The sequence below is a fragment of the Meles meles genome, chromosome 1 (genome assembly GCF_922984935.1).
Source record: "Meles meles chromosome 1, mMelMel3.1 paternal haplotype, whole genome shotgun sequence".
Lineage (NCBI taxonomy): Eukaryota > Metazoa > Chordata > Mammalia > Carnivora > Mustelidae > Meles > Meles meles.
This window is the reverse complement of record NC_060066.1, coordinates 189,396,784-189,414,280: the sequence shown is the minus strand read 5'-3', so window position 1 is coordinate 189,414,280 and position 17,497 is coordinate 189,396,784. Positions and strand designations below refer to the sequence as shown.

Below are 17,497 nucleotides of genomic sequence, written 5' to 3'. Positions count from 1 at the left end.
AGATGGGAAAAGTAGGAGAACCAGGACAAAGTATAAGCTGTTTCAGAGAAGGTAAAGAAAGGATTGTGAATTTCAAGGACTGATCACAATGGCAAATGCTCAAAGAAGCCAAGGTGTGAAAGCTGAAAAGAGACCATGTCTTTTAAGAAGTCAGTGGTGGCTAAAGAGTGTTCTAGAATAGAGTTGTTAGTGTAAGCCAGATTGAGATAAAAAGTGATTTCTCAGTCTGAAGTAATCTGTCAGTTATCTGGGAATACTAGTAATGTTTACTACACTGGATTAGCAAGTGTAGTTGTATAAAATTATGAAAGAATTCATACCCATGTGAAATGATTTTGAAGATCGTTTTAGTAAAATGCTCTGGTGTACTACAGTTTTTATATTATAAAATACTAAAAATTTGATCTAAAGTATTACCCCTTTCTTCCCTACTCTGTATTTTTTAAGCTTTATATTGATGCAAAAGTATTCATTGGCTACCTTCTCTGTTATTTATTGAAGAGTTATGAAGATAAATTCAGAGTTGGAAGGATGTAAGGAGAGACCACCAGCTGTTTTAGTTGTTTTATAAGCAAGCCTCTGGGTGATTTTACCATCTTGTTGTACTTTAGCAGTCTTCCTTTCTGTCTATACTATAGTGACAGATTAATTTACTGGAGCTGTGAATACTAAACTGATGTGAATAGTCACTTTCAGGAGAAATACTATTTCATATCTTCTTGTATTGACTAAAATAATATTTCCCGTTCTGCCTTTTGGGAGCAGAAAACAAGAGATAACTAGAAATGAGATGAAGGTGGGTCTCTATGAGCACATAGAACGATTACTAATTTCTTCTCCTTTTTACAATAAAATTTCCCTCTCCTACCATTTTTCTGCTGTATGAGTCAGGTGGTAAAGTGGAACTTACTGAAACCAATATTAAATTTTACTTTACAGTCTGTGCACCAGAGCATGATGGAGTCAAAAGACTTGGTACCAGAATGTAGGAAGTGGTGGTTGAGGTAAGAGTGGGAAAGGTAGGCTGTAGCCCTTTGTAAAACCTAATGTACTCAGGTAGGTTCCATTTTTGTAGTAATCCCCAGATATTCTTAAGGCTTTTTAAATTCTATCCCAACGCTCTACAAAAATGCATCATATCGTACTTTGCAAGAATTCTTTCCTTTTCAGACTAAAGTCATTAGTTAAAGGAAACCACTAAAGATTAGTTAGAAGTTCTTATCCCCATTTACTCAGATTTTCTTTTCCAAATTGCTTTCCTAAATATTGCTTTAGAAGTTAAAATATTTTGCATATTTTGGTAATTGTAATTTTACTACAATATACACTTAAAAGTTGTACTAAAATTTCTACATTTGAACAGAAGATCAAAGGATTTTCCCCACTGTTACAATAATAAACAACTGCACCTAAGACCAAGTTCCACAACTGTGATAAGAAAATTCAGTTCACAGTTTATGTTAATTGCCAGACTTTATTCTCTGTATTAATTTGCTTTGATACTAATACGTTGTGATGTATCTGTTTGTTGTTTGGAAGACTTCAGTATTTCAGTATCATCTTGAAGTATATTTGTGAGATAATTATGCTTAAATTTTTACGTAAAAATAGTATCATTGCTTTTTCCCCCAAAAGTACTTTCAACTAATATCCCATATGCTCTCTGTAACAGCCCAGAGACTATTATCCCATTTTTTTAAAGATTTTATTTATTTATTTGACACAGAGAGAGATCACAAGTAGGCAGAGAGGCAGGTGGGGTGGGGGAGCGGGGGAAGCAGGCTCCCTGCTGAGCAGAGAGCCGGATGCAGAACTTGATCCCAGGACCCTGAGATCATGACCTGAGCTGAAGGCAGAGGTTTAACCCACTGAGCCACCCAGGTGCCCCTATTGTCCCATTTTTATTGATGAAGGAACTAAAATCAGAGAGGCAAGGTAACTTTCATAACAACATAGTGGCAGAGTGGGACTAAAAAGTCGTGTCTACTTATTTGTCTTCCAGTGCTTATGTTAGCACATGTAAAGGTTTCTCAAATTGACAGTTTCCCAATTCAGACTTTCTTCATAATGCAGTGAGCACCTTTGCTGCTATCCCTCAATAGATGATTAGATAAATTACTATTTTAGAGTTTTTCTTTAGTTCCACATCCCTGCCTGATGAACATCCTAATACATTACTCTTTGTCACAGTATCTTTTGAGATAACAAGTAAAAATTTGCAGTTCCTTGATTTGTCCTTTTGTTAACTTGCATACTAAAGTTTCATTAAAACTCTAAATATAGGGACGCATGGGTGGCTCAGTTGTTAAACATCTGCCTTCAGCTCAGGTCATGATCCCCGGAGTCCTGGGATCAAGCCCTGCATTGGGCTTCCTGCTCAGTGGGAAGCCTGCTTCTCCCTCCCCGACTCCCCCTGCTTGTATTGCTGTCCCTGTCTCTCTCTCTGTCAAATAAAAAACCAAGGAACAAAAAAACCTTCTAAATGTATCAGTTACAGAATATTAGTGAGAGATTAAAGAGATATAATGATGGTCCTTAGAAAAGCTTATTCCCTTTGAACATAGATTTTAGCAGTTAGAAATTTAAAAGTAGTTTAATGTTAGAACTGCCCAGTGTATATCGAATTCTAACACCATTTTGTTAAGGCTCTGAGAGCTTGAGTTCAGTGTTTAGTGTAATTATTCGTAAAGAAGTTTTTATATCTGATGGCATGGTAAAATCTGCACTGTTTCATTATTTGGTACTCTCCTAATTAAATTTTACTGTTAGAGGGGATTGCAGAGATTATTCATTTCAGTCTTCTGGTTGGCATCTTCCAGGACATAAATGCTCCTTGAGCTGTTCTAGCAAGGATGAACTTAGATACTTTATAAGAGTGTAATCCACTTGTGAATAATTCTGGTGTGTAGGAAATGTGGGAAATTTTTGTTCCAAAGTCTAGCTCCTTAAATCTTTCCAATTATTTGTGAGTTTTATCCTAATTCTATCCTTTCATACAAGGTAGATTTTCTGCTTAGTATATCACATGACAGTGCATCAAAATAGCCAGAGCCTTCTGTAATTTCCTTTGAGTCTTTCCTGTTCCAGTCCTGAAGTCCTTAGTTTGATTTATTTTTACTCATGTTACATGAATTTCTGTCAGGATTACCTTCTGGTCATGTTTCTTTTTTTTAGGGTCTTAAATTTTTCCAAATCAAATAGAGTATTTCAGAATGTGAAATGACTATATAATATGTGATGGGATGGTTACATGCTTTTTACTGGGCATTTAAATATATGCACCTAATTTTTTTAATTTTGAGGAAGCTACATCCCACTATTCACTCATTCTGGATTTAAGAGTCATCTAAAGCCCCTTTCCACAAAAGCAGTGAGTAAGTTCATATCCTCTAATCTGTTCTTTTTGCAGTTAAGTTTTCTAAACAAATGTTTAGATTTTACAATTGCCCTTATTATATTTCATCTTCATTGAGTTCACTGTTGTAGTGTTTTAATAACTTTTAGCACTCTCATTTGTTCTTAGCATTCTAGCAGTGTCTCCTAAGTATATATAATTTGAGGGTTTCTTAACTAATGGGAATTTTTTTCTTATTTACTATATGTAGGGCACCAGATGTATTTCTTTTGTTTATGGTGTTGATAGTTTGGGAGGACCACTTTAGAAGGTTATTCTGATTAAAAGTTTCCATGAATGCCCTAGTTAACTTAGAAAAAGAAAAGGAACTTGCCCTGCCCCATGTTACAGTATAATAAAACACTTTAGTAATTGTGAAAACATATGACAATCAGTTAAGAACAAATGGACCACTGGGACAATATAGAGAACTCAAGAGCCAGATTCATTTATATGTTGAGAACTTATAAGATAAAAATAGCTATTTATTTATTTTAACATGGCGCTCAAATTCATGACCGTGAGATCAAGACCTGAGCTGAGATCATAAGTTGGATACTTAACCAACAGAGCCACCCAGGCACCCCAAAAAATGGCATTTTAAATTGATTGGTTATGTATAGACTATTTAGTAGATGATGTGGGACCACTGGCTTACTATATAGAGAAAAATAAAATAGAGTCCCTTATATAACACTGTTTATAAAGAAAGATGTCAGATGGGGCGCCTGGGTGGCTCAGACTGTTAAGCCTCTGCCTTCAGCTCAGGTCATGGTCCTGGGGTTCTGGGATCGAGTCCTGAGTCGGGTTCCTGGCTCAGCAGGGGGCCTGCTTCTCCCTCTCCCTCTGTTACTCCCCCTGTTTGTGCTCTCTCTGTCAAATAAATAAATACATAAATAAATACATCAGATGGATTAATGGCCAAAATAATATAGATCAAACTATATATACGTATGTGTGTGTAAGTAAGCTCTGTATATAGGTAACCTATATATATAGATAACCAAAGATAGATATAAAACTATATATAGATAACTATATATAGATAAAACTATAGTTAATAAAACAATTTGTAATTTAGTATTAGGAAAGTAATTCTCTTTTTTAAAGATTTTATTTATTTATTTGAGAGAAAGTGAGAGCCAGAATAAGCGGAGAGGGAGGGGCAGAGGTAGAGGGACAAGCAGACTCCCCACTGAGCAGGGAGCCTGACACAAGGCTCAAAAGGATGAAACCATAAGGTGAAAAATGATTCATTTGATGATTCTCTATTAAGGATTTCATCTCAATAAATACATAGATATTGTTAACAGGCAGAAAACATTCGGAAGATATTTGCAATAACTAAACCTATTAATGAATTAATATCGGACTGTCAGGCTATCAAAGAAACTCCTTCAATTCAACAAGAAGACTGGGGTCCCAAAAGAAAAATGAGCAGAAGAAACAAACAAGGAATTAACAAAAGAACAGTACATGAAGGAATGTTCAAATTCATTAGTAATAGGAGACATCCCAATTAAAATAACATTTTAGTTTTACGTGCTAGGCTAGCAAAAAATAGAAAGCAGAGCTACATAATAACAAATCTTGTCTGGGATATGGGGAAATAGGATCTCCAGGAATGTAGATCGTATATCCACTCTGGAGAACAGTTTGGCAGTTCTTCATCATTTAGTTGATAAAATTCATTTGGGCCTAACGGTTTTGTTCCTGGGTATATAACCAGAGATTAATTCTCACACAAGTCCATAAAGGGATATAGTAAGAGATACTACAATGCGCCGTTGTTTTTGGTGGCTGGCAGTTGAAGTCTGGATTGTTGGGTGAATGGATAGACAACATATGGACTACTTTGCATTAGTGAGAAATGAGCTAAGTGTCCCACAGCAATATGAATACATTTTAAAAACCTAGTGCCAGAGGATAAAAGTGGGAATATAAGCAAACAGAAGGATGTTCATCAAACACTTAGAAGAGGTAACTTACTGGAAAGAAGAAGGGAACTTAGGAAATGGAGGTGGAAGGAAAGAAGAGAGGTCTCTTACAGATGAATGATGAAAATAAGCCATGAATTGAGGAGTATGGCTAACTTAACCTTTTTTATCTGGGACATAAAAGTGGGGTTCGGGGACTCATTTGGCAGTGATATGTAGGTTGGGTTGGAGAAGAAAAAATTAAAGGCATAAAAAACAAGAGACTTAAAATAACCCAGGTACTGGAACATGAGGTTATAATTTAGGATAGTGGTAATTGGGAATGAAAAGTAAAGGACTGATGTGAGAAATACTGCAGAGAGGTGAGGTCAGCAACTAATTGGATGAAGAGATGAGCCAGGTTTTGAATCTGGGTAAATGGGGAGAGGGAGGTCCCAAGAAAGAGCAGTAAATAGGATAACTAGATAACACGGGGGAGATATGTTGAATTCCGCTTTAGATTCCATTGGAGGTTCTAGCGGTTGAGGTAGATGTCCACTGTTAGAACATTCATGAAGAATATACTGTAGGGGAACCTGGGTGGCTCAGTGAGTTAAGCCTCTGCCTTCGGCTTAGGTCTTGATCTCAGGGTTCTGGGATCAAGCCCTGCATTCAGCTCTCTACTCCGCGGGGACCCTGCTTCCCCCTATCTCTCCGCCTGCCGTTCTGCCTACTTGTGATCTCTCTCTCTCTGTCAAATAAATAAATAAAATCTTTAAGAAAAAAGAATATGCTGTACTAGATATTGAAACAGAACATTTTTTTTCCCCCTAAGTTGTTTTAGCACAGCTATTTTAACTCCTCCAACCATTTTGATTCGTAGAGTGGTTTGACTGGGCTGCCAGCATTTGGTAAGCTTAAAGTTAAACTAATTTATTGTTGAGGAAAAATGACAAAATAGCCAAAACATTCTGACAAATTAGATCTGTAAAGTTTCATCTAAGAAACTGGACTTGACGGTAATGTCTGCAGAAGAAAATCGTAAATGGCAGAAAATTCTGAACTTTTTTTGTATGTGAAAATGGATCAGTGAGGGGCACCTGGGTGGTTCAGTGGGTTAAAGCCTCGGCCGTCAACTCAGGTCATGCTCCCAGGGTCCTGGGATCAAGCCCCACATCGGGCTCTCTGCTCAACAGGGAGCCTGCTTCCTCCTCTCTCTCTGCTGCTTCTCTGCCTGCTTGTGATCTGTCTGTCTTGTGATCTGTCTGTCAAATAAATAAATAAAATCTTAAAAAAAAAATGGATCAGTGAGTTGAATCTTTTTTGTAAAATTTACTCTAGAAGAGGCTTGATCTTTTTTTTTTAATATTTTATTTATTTGACAGAGAGAAATCACAACTAGGCAGAGAGGCAGGCAGAGAGAGAGGAGGAAGCAGGCTCCCCGCGGAGCAGAGAGCCCGATGTGGAGCTCGATCCCAGGACCCTGGGATCATGACCTGAGCCGAAGGCAGAGGCTTTAACCCACTGAGCCACCCAGGCACCCCAGAAGAGGCTTGATCTTGGTTTAAATAGTTTCAGCAAAGTGAAATGGAAGAAGAGGAAAATAGAAATTTTGAGCATGTAGGAAATTGCTCTAGGTATCAAGTCAGCTCAGTTATTTTGTATCAGAGAATGCCTTTTTCTCTCCTTTCTCTCCTACCTACCCATAGGCTAGAATTAATCTTTTTCCCCATTCTTTTAAATGTATTGTAAATTATACCAGTAATATATAAGTATACTCTCATCATAACATATTTAGATTATTTAGACAAAATAAAAAATCATTTTTCACTTCCCTCACCAGAGATAAGCATTGTATCTGTTTGGTACATATCCTTCTAGGTAATTTTCCACTGCTTTTACAAATAATGTGTGTACAAAAATAAATGTTGATTTGTGGATATTTTATATCATTCTCATTATAGTTAATTTTTTCATGTAAAAGTCTTGAGTATGTTTCCACATAAGTATATATAGTATAAAAATGTTTGTTGGATGAAAATAGTTTCTGAATATTCTTACTGACTAGATAATATTGTGAGGGTGGGGAAAGAGGTTGAAAAGGATTGAGGAGGGTACAAGGGTGTTTATTGTTCTCAAGAATCTCACAGTCTAATTTATGCAAAGAAGACATCCAGATGACCAACAGACACATGAAAAAGTGCTCCATGTCACTTTGCATCAGGGAAATACAAATCAAAACCACAATGAGATACCACCTCACACCAGTCAGAATGGGTAAAATTAACAAGTCAGGAAACGACAGGTGAGGATGTCTGGCGAGGATGCGGAGAAAGGGGAGCCCTCCTACACTCTTTTTTTTTTTTTTTAAAGATTTTATTTATTTATTTGACAGAGAGAGAGATCACAAGTAGGCAGAGAGGCAGGCAGAGAGAGAGGAGGAAGCAGTCTCCCTGCAGAGCAGAGAGCCCGATGCGGGGCTCGATCCCAGGACCCTGAGATCATGACCTGAGCTGAAGGCAGCGGCTGAATCCACTGAGCCACCCAGGCGCCCCCCTCCTACACTCTTGATGGGAATGCAAGCTGGTGTAGCCACTCTGGAAAACAGCATGGAGATTCCTCAAAAAGTTGAAAATAGAGCTACCCTACGACCCAGCAATCATACTACTGGGTATTTACCCTAATGATGCAAATGTAGTGATCCGAAGGGACACGTGCACCCGAATGTTTCTAGCAGCAATGTCCACAATAGCCAAACTATGGAAAGAGCCTAGATGTCCATCAACAGATGAATGGATAAAGAACATATGGTGTACATATATACAGTGGAATACTACACAGCCATCAAAAGAAATGAAATCTTGCCATTTGCAACGACATGGATGGAACTAGAGGGTATTATGCTGAAATAAATCAATCAGAGAAAAACAATTATATGATCTCCCTGATAATGAGAGACAGAGTGGGGCATTTGAGGGGTAGGGAAGGAAAAAATGAAACAAGATGGGATCAAGAAGGGGACAAATCATAAGAGATTCTTAATCTCACAAAACAAACTGAGGGTTGCTGGGGGGAGGAGGGGTATGGAGAGGGTGGTTGGGTTATGGACATTGGGGAAGGTATGTGCTGTGGTGAGTGCTATGAAGTGTGTAAGCCTGATGATTCACAGACTTTGTACCCCTGGGGCAAATAATACATTATATGTTAATAAAAATAATAATAAAAAAAGAATCTCACAGTCTAGTAGAAGTGAAGTATACAATAAATGTAATACAGTGGAGTAAATGTTCTAATAGATACATGTACTAGGTGGTATTTGGACCCAGCGTGAAGAGCATCACACTGTTTGATAGAGAAGTGCATGTGTCAGGTAGTGCTCAGAGATGGTAAAAGGAATTGAGGATCCTTTTCTGAGGATAATATTTTGCGGGTTTACTGAGGCCCAGAACGATTAAGTAATTCACTGGATTCGTTCTTTTCTGTTGTTTGTGAAATTCTTATCCCTTGCCAGAAATCAGTCTTTCTGGTATCCTAAGGTATGGTTGTGAAAGCAATATCTTAATCAGTATGATTGTCTTTTAGAATTTTGATATCTTTAAATAGTGCAAGAATTACTTTATTTTGTATTTTGTATTTCATCATGGAGAGGATTATGTGAATATATTTTTTCCCCTTTTTAGGGAGGTGGTTGACTCAATGGTTCAGCATTTTAAAGTGACTATATTTGGGGACCGTAGACCAGTTTATGATGGAAAAAGAAGCCTTTACACAGCCAATCCACTTCCTGTGGCAACTACTGGGGTAAGGTGTATTCCTTTATTGAAGAGCTATCCTTTGCAGTATCTCCCTTTATTTTTTATTTTTATTTATTTTATTTTTTTGAGAGAGAGATTGGGTTGGGAAGAGGGGTCATAGGGACAGGGAGGCAGTCTCAAGCAGGCTGCACGTCTGTCATGGAGCCCAACACGGGCTCAGTCCTACGACCCTGAGATCATGACTCAAGCTTAAACCAAGAGTCGGACCTCAATCAACTGAGCCACTCTGGCACCTAGCAATATCTCCCTTTAAATGCATTTATTGCCACTTTATTATAGCCTATATATATATGAGTATATTATTTATCTTTTTTAACTTTTTATTTTGAAATAATTTTATTTACATTTTTCTAGTTTTTTTTTGGTTTTTTTAACTACACTTTTTTTTTTTTTTTTTAAGATTTTATTTCTTTATTTGACAGACAGAGATCACAGGTAGGCAAGAGAGGCAGGCAGGGAGAGAGAGGAGGAAGCAGGCTCTCCACGGAGCAGAGAGCCCGACGTGGGGCTCGATCCCAGGCCCCGGGATCATGACCTGAGCCGAAAGCAGAGGCTTTAACCCACTGAGCCACCCAGGCACCCCTCTAGGTTTTTGGTTTTTTTTAAGATTTTATTTATTTATTTGAGAAAGAGAGAGCAGGGAGCAGGGCAAAGGGAGAGGAAGAGGGATTAGCAGACTTCCTGCACAGCAGGGACCCCTATGTAAGGCTCCATCCCAGGACTCTGGGATCCTGACCTGAGCGGAAGGCAGACACTTAACTGACTTAGCCACCCAGAAGCCTCTGGAAATAATTTTAAACATACTGAAAAGTTGTAAGAATTAAAGAACTCATGTAGACCTTTTACCCAGATTGACCAGTGTTTCTTAACTTTTACCACATTTGTCTTATCATTCTTTCTTTCGTTATCTTTGTAGACATTTATATAGGGTGAAATACACATCCATGCTTATCTTTTCCTGAACCATTCAAGAGAAGGTTGCATGTGTCATGCCCTTTAATATCTTTTTCTTAAGAACAAGGATAAAAATCAAAGTATGGTTATCCACTCCACTAAATTTTTCATTGGTATACTTTTATCTAATCAACAACCCGTATTCCAGTTTTGACATTTGTTCCACTGATGACTTTTAGCATTTCTTCCCCTCTAATAAAAAATTCAGTCCAGGTTCATGATTGTATTTAGATACCACATTTTTTTGTTTGTTTGTTTTAAAGATTATTTATTTGAAAGAAAGAGAGCACATGAATGGAGGTGGGGGCAGAGGGAGAGGGAGAGATTCTCAAGCAGATCCCCATTTGAGAACAGAGCCCAACAGGGGCTCATTTCACAAACCTGAGATCATGACCTGAGCTGAAATCAACAATCAGATTCTTAATCTGCTGAGCCACCCAGGTGCCCCAAGATACCATGTCTTTTTAATCTTCTTTATTCTGGAACAGTTTGCCAGCCTTTTTCTTTCCTTTCATGACATTAACATGGTAGAAGATTACAGGCAAGTTGTTTGTAGAATGTCCCTCAATATGGGTTTGTCTGATTTTCTCTTGATTAGACTCTGATTAAGCATTTTTGGCAGAAATAATTACACAAGTGTTCTTTCCTTATCAGTGGATCTTATCAGGAGACATTAATATGTATTTGTTCTATTAATGGTGATACTAAGTTTGATCACTTCGTTAAGCTGGTGTCTGCCAGGTTTCTCCTGTCAAGTTTTTCTTTTTCTCTTGTGGGGAGATTTTATTTTTAATTGTGGTAAAATAAACATAACATAAAATTTACCATCTGAGCCATTTTTAATGTACATTTTAGGGGCATGAATGTACATTTAATGTACATTTGCAATCATAACCACTCTCTATCTCTGTAACTCTATTTATCTTATAAAACTGAAACTGTACCCATGAAACACTTAAGTCCCCATTCTCCCCTCCCCTCAGTGCCTGGCAGCCACCGTTCTGTCTTTTGTCTCTATGGCTTTGACTACTCTCAGTGCCTCATCTAAGTGGAATCATATGGTATTTGTGTTTTTGTGACTTATTTCACTTAGCTTTATGTCCTCAGAATTCGTCCATGTTGTTGCATGTGTCAGAATTTCTTTCCTTTTTAAGGCTGAATAATACTCCATTGTGTGTATATACCACATTTTGTTTATCCACATATCCATTGATGAACACCTTTTGGATATTACAAAAATGCTGCTGGGAATGTATACAAATACCTGTTTCAATTCTTGCTTTCAGTTCCTTTGTGTATAAGCGGTAATTTCTATTTTTAACATTTTGAGAAATCACCATACTGTTTTCCATAGTGGCTGCCGCATTGTACTTTAACACCAGCAATGCACAAGCATTCCAAATTCTTCACACCCTTGCCAACACTTGCTGTTTTCTGGGTTGTTGTTGTTGTTGTTTATTATAACCATCCTAATGGGCATGAGATTATATCTCACTGTGGTTTTGATTTGCATTTCCCTAATGATTAGTGAGTTCAGCATCTTTTCATGAGCTCATTTGCATATCCTCATCCTTTGCCCATTTTTAAAATTGGGATTAATTTTTGCTGTTAAGTTTTAGGGATTCTTCATACTTTCTTAACAGATATAGGATTTGCAAGTATTTTCTCACATTTTTTAGGTTGCCTTTTCACTTTGTTGATTCTGTCTTCTGATGCACAGAAGTGTTTTGGTTTTGTTTTTTGTGGTTGTTTTTTGAGTAGACTTCACACCCAGGGTGTGGCCCAACATGGGGCTTGAACTCAAGACCCTGACTGAGATCAAGACCTGTGCTGAGGTTACTTAGGAACCTGATGCTTAACCTACTGACCCACCTAGGAGCCCCTACGAAGTTTTTAATTTTCATATGGGAAATACTTTTTTTTTTTTTAAGATTTTTAAAATTTGTTTATTTTAGAGAGAGAATACGAGCCGGGGCGGGGATGGGGACAGAGGGAGAGAGAAAATCTCAGGCAGACTCCCTGCTGAGCACGGCATCCATGCAGGCTTGATCTCATGACCCTGAGATCATGACCTGAGCCAAGATGGAGAGTTGGTCACTTAACCGAATGAGTCACCCAGTTGCCCAGATATGGGAGATATTTTAAGGATCCTGATTCTCATTAGATTTTTAAGTAATTGATGATTCTTGCTTGGAAGAATTATTAGTAAGTAGTAACGTTGATTTTCTAGTTCTGTCATTCCTTCTACATTTATTAGTTGATATTGACTGTAATGGGGAACATTTTCTTTTCCCTAATTTATTTGTCTTTATTTATTTCACTGCCCCATTTGGCCATTGGGAGCCCCTTTAAGATGATTCCTGTTTTCTTTTTGATCACACACTTTCTTTTGCATACTTCCTTACTTTCTGACACAAGATGATCCAGGCTTTTCTTATGTTTTCCCTGCTCTGGCCATGCAACTGGCCCTTTCTCAGAGAAACAATGGTTTCTTTTAGTTGGGGGATGCAACTTACAAACCAAAATCTGGGTATGTATTCATGCTGCTGGGTTATAGGTGTTTCTAAAATGGACGGAGGTAGGAAATAAAAATATATAAGTGAAAGAAATAATATATAATAGTATATGTCATATAGTGAACCTGCCATAAGTATCCTACATAAGTACTACTTATTGTATATTATATATAATATATAAATATAACAAATATATTAATACATTAATAAATATATATATGAAATCATGAGTTAAAATTGATTCTCTAAGTTTCAGTTTATCCCCCCAGAATTCCTCCTTTACTCCCCACATTACATATTTGTATCTTCCTTCTTTTTTGAACCATAGAACATCACTGCCTTTACATATGTTCATTCCTACCATACAATTTGAATTGCTTCACCATACCACCCACCTCTCCTCCACATCCCCAGTTGAGAATATATTCAGTATACTGCATTCAAGAGTTCCTTGTGTTGATATTTTCTTTTGTCTCCTTCTTTCAGTATGGTTAGGTTATTCATTTGAAACATTCGGTTTTATTTAGTTTTGGTTATATTTTAATTTTTTTACTTCATCCTTCTTGATTTTATTTTTAATTTTTTTAACTGATAAAACTTTATTTTAAAAAAATTTACTTAACATGTTTCCAGAAATCAAAACTGTGCTGAAAAATATACTCAGAATTGTTATTCTCCTTTATTTCTTCCCATTCTTTGAAAGTAACCAGTTTCTTTGTTTCTGATTCATGCTGCTTGTGTTTCTTTTTGCAGAAATGAGATACATGTATATTTCCCATTTTCTTCTTTTTCACCAAAAGATGGCATACTATTTGTAATCTTGTGTACTTTGCTTTTGGGGGGGGGGGGGGCGTGTAACAGTACAACTTAGAGATTATTGATTTAGCATTGAGGTTGGTTTTTTATTTTTGCTCTGTTTTTTCTGAAATATCTTTTTAACTTAAAGTAATTGTTCTTATCTTTTTCAACTTATCAGTTGATTGTTTCCCCATCAACAGGTAGATTTAGATGTTACTTTACCTGGGGAAGGTGGAAAAGATCGACCTTTCAAGGTGTCAATTAAATTTGTCTCTCGGGTGAGTTGGCACCTACTACATGAAGTACTGACAGGACGAACCTTGCCTGAGCCACTGGAATTAGACAAGCCAATCAGCACTAATCCTGTCCATGCCGTTGATGTGGTGCTACGACATCTGCCCTCCATGAAGTGGGTGCTTCCGGCTTTTTCTCCTTTTTAGATTTTCAGTGTGAAACTTTTCTTCCCAAGAGCGGGTTGTGCAGCCCTTCTTTGATTAACCTTCACATGTTATATGTTTTGATTACTTCATTTAAAGAATAGCATGCATATAAGTTCATGGACAACAGAAGTATGTTACAGAAAAAATTCTGATTTTTGAAAGTGAATGCACATCATTAACATAGCTATTCTAGTGAATACCTTTTAGAAAAATGTCTAACCTTTATCTTAGAAACTATAAATCTTGAATAACTGACATGTTTAGTTAAGTCCCCTTATTCTAAAGGTAATTTCATTATTTATACAATAATATCAATTTGTGTTGAAATTGCTACTCTCTTAATCACACTGTCACCTCACAAGTGTATATTTGTATTTATGTGCCTATATATGTAGGATCGATGTGTCTTTTTAAAGAAAAATAGGTTTTGGAAACACATTTATAGAAGTAGCCTTTTGGTCAATGTTTATTTACTCTTTAGCATTTCCTAAGTTTGGAACTGGTTTTTCTTTTCAGATGTTTCTAAGAAAGTATTTTAAATAAAATTTATTCTTACCCAAACTAACATTAGTTTTGGAAGGGAGAATTTCAGTAAAGGATGCTGATGGTTTTTGTATTTCATTTAGAGTGGCTGCTTTTTGCTTTCACAAATTTGGAAAATATTTAGTTTCATATATTCCTAATGATAAACATCATTAGGCTAACTTAAGTTTATGTACTCTAGACTAATGTATTCTGCAAATTTATATACCTATATGGCAATGAAAGGACTGAACATGACATTTTAATTTTTGTAGATATACACCTGTGGGGCGTTCCTTTTTCTCAGCTCCAGAAGGATATGACCACCCCCTTGGAGGCGGCAGGGAAGTATGGTTTGGATTCCATCAATCTGTCCGACCTGCCATGTGGAAAATGATGCTTAATATTGATGGTAAGGGAGCTAAAACCACATTCTGTCTTGGGTAGTTGATTCCTATCTATGCGTTCTGTGTGTACAGTGTATATATAATTATATGTGCTGGTGTCTTGGGAGTAATATTTGGACACATACTAAGACGGAGTCGAAAAACCTGTGTTTTTTTGTTACGTTTTGTTTAGAAAGCCTTTACACAGAAGTTGTCCTGGAATGCTACTGAGCATGAAGTAAGCACATTAAAGCATATATAAAAGCCTTGACATGATTATCTGAGCAATCTCACTTTTGTCCTTTTAACTCTTAAGTCAGTATTTCATTATGAAATACATGTTTTAAAAGAAAAATAGTCTGTTGGTCATGGTGAGCCCAGGTGTTATACCTACCACTGATGCTTATAGTGGTGCTAATTGTACTCTCATTATTAGCTCATAAATATTTTTGAGTATATATAAAAGTAGGGGGAATAGTATGATAAACTGCCACTTATGTGCTGCCTGTCAAGAATTTTCCACCTTCCTTAAACTTCCTGCATTTATTCTTCTAAATCAGATCCCAGATAACAAGTTATTTTGTCTCTACTACTTTAGTATGTGCCTCTTTAAAAATGGGTGTTTTCTTACATAGTCATAATGCCATTATCTTATATAAGAAAATTTTAATAATCATTTATTTGTAGTCTCTCCCTATCTGTAATCAGATGTCCTTGATTATCTCAGATATGTCCTTTTATAGTTAGGTGGTTCTAATCAGGTTCCAAACAAGATCCACCTATCATGTTTAGCCGATATGCCTTTTTTAATGTAGTTGTCCCATTTCCTTCCTCTTGTTTTGTTTTGTTTTGTTTTAAATGCCATTGACTTGTTAAGGAAGCTCTGTCACTTGTCGTGAAGAATATCCAAAAATCCACATTTGTCTTTTGTTCTTGTGGTGTCATTATCTTATTCCACTGTCCCCTATATTTCCTGAAAGTGAAAGTTAGCCCTAGAAGTTTGGTTCAATTCTTGTTCAGAATACTTCATATGTGCTTCATACTGTATATTAGGAGACAAACAGTATCTAGAGGTTCCAGTTTTAGTGATACTGATCACTCTCCATTGTAAATCTCCCAGCCCACATTTCTATTACTTATATTCCATTCAGTAATCATTGTTACCCAGATCATCTATTTCACTAGTGATTACCAAGCGGTATTTTTCCTAATTCTGTATTTGTTAGTCTTTGATAGTATTTTTGCTTTCTAGCACAGGAGGAAATTTCAGGCTCATCTTGTATTTCCTACCCTTTATGTGGAATCAGCCATTCCTTCAAGGATCCTTAGATCTTTCCAGATCACTCCCTAGTTTCTGCATTATTTTCAGTTGCTTCTACCATTGCGGGGATATGTCACTGAGGAGCTGTATCTCAGAAGTCCTCTTTCGATGTACAGGAGTGATGTTTAGTTTGCCATTTCAGAACATTGTTTCCTGTATATGTAGATACATCTTTAAGATAGATTTCAAGAGGGAAGATTAGTAGGTCAAGGGCAAATGTATTTGTAATTTTGATCATTATTGGCAGATTGCCCTCTGTAGAGGTTCTAAGTATTGTGCATCAATGAGTGAGACTACCTGTTTTGTTGCCTCTAGAAATGTGAAACTCTAGATTCTATTAATTGGATTTGCAAGAAATCATTTCCTCATGTACTTTTGCATTTGGTCATCTTTTCACATGTGTAAGGGTCACCTAATTTTTTTTTTTTAATTAGCTGTTTATGTCTTTTGCCCTTTTTTTCTGTTGAATTTTCAGTTTCTCATTTACTGAGAGCTTTCTAAATTAAGGATATTGGCCCCTTGTATTGTGAATTGTGTTTATCCTTGATTATTTGTCTTTTAACCTGTAGTATGGTCTTGTTTTTGTATTTTGCCATGTAGAAATTTGTGTCTTTGGGGGTTGGGGGATAGTAAATACATATACACAGACACTTTAATGTAGTAATCGGTTGTTTCTTTAATGGCTTATAGTATCTTATAAGGCTAGTCTCAAATTTCTCTTCAGGCTTTTCTAGGCTATTCTTAACTATTTTACCATGTAAGTTGTAGAAACACCAGTGGGTGTGGAAGAATGGGCTATTATTTTTATTAAAATCTCATTACATTTATAAATTGTTAGGCCAAGTTGCCATCTTTAAGATACTGAGTATTTCTGTCCAAGAAAACATTGTACCTTTTTATTGGTGCAAGATTACTTTTGTTTCTTTCAGGGGTGTTTTAAAGTTTTCCTCATGTAAAAGTTGCGCATATCTTGCACATATTCCCTCCCCCTTCTTTTGGCTATTAAATGGATTTATACATTCTAACCGGTTATTGTTCACATACATGAAGGCCTTTGACTTCTGTATACCTTCTCTGTTTTATTGAGTTCCATTTTTTTTATAGTAGTTATTCAAGTGATTTTCTTGGCATTTCTAGGTTATAGTCATTTCATCTACAGATAGTGATAGGTTTGCCTCTTCCTTTGAATTTTATACTTCTAATTTTTTTCTTATCAGATTGTATTGACTAATTAGACAGTGTTAAGTATAGTGATTAGTGAGCATCTTCCTTTTATTCCTTGCCGTAGAAAGGAATGCTTTCATTGTTTCTACATTAAGTATGATATATACATATATATGTATATGTATAAGAGCATCTGTTGATTTCTGTTTTATTAAGTACTTTTAATCAAGAATGGATGTTGAATTTTGTCAGATTTTCTTCTTAGGATCAG

At 36.4% G+C, this 17,497-nt stretch overlaps 1 protein-coding gene across 4 annotated transcripts in view; it reads left to right on the top strand.

Moving 5' to 3' along the window:
- AGO3 (argonaute RISC catalytic component 3) overlaps window positions 1-17,497 on the top strand; it is a 138,349-nt gene that overhangs the window by 38,122 nt on the left and 82,730 nt on the right. For 3 of the 4 annotated variants that reach the window (XM_046003051.1, XM_046003044.1, XM_046003069.1), the window contains 3 exons: window positions 8,991-9,111; window positions 13,594-13,802; window positions 14,631-14,767. In XM_046003051.1, the coding sequence (XP_045859007.1) occupies window positions 8,991-9,111; window positions 13,594-13,802; window positions 14,631-14,767 (467 nt within the window). Of the gene's footprint in view, window positions 1-939; window positions 1,005-8,990; window positions 9,112-13,593; window positions 13,803-14,630; window positions 14,768-17,497 lie in introns of all 4 variants that reach the window. The other variant, XM_046003058.1, reaches the window with a different exon arrangement.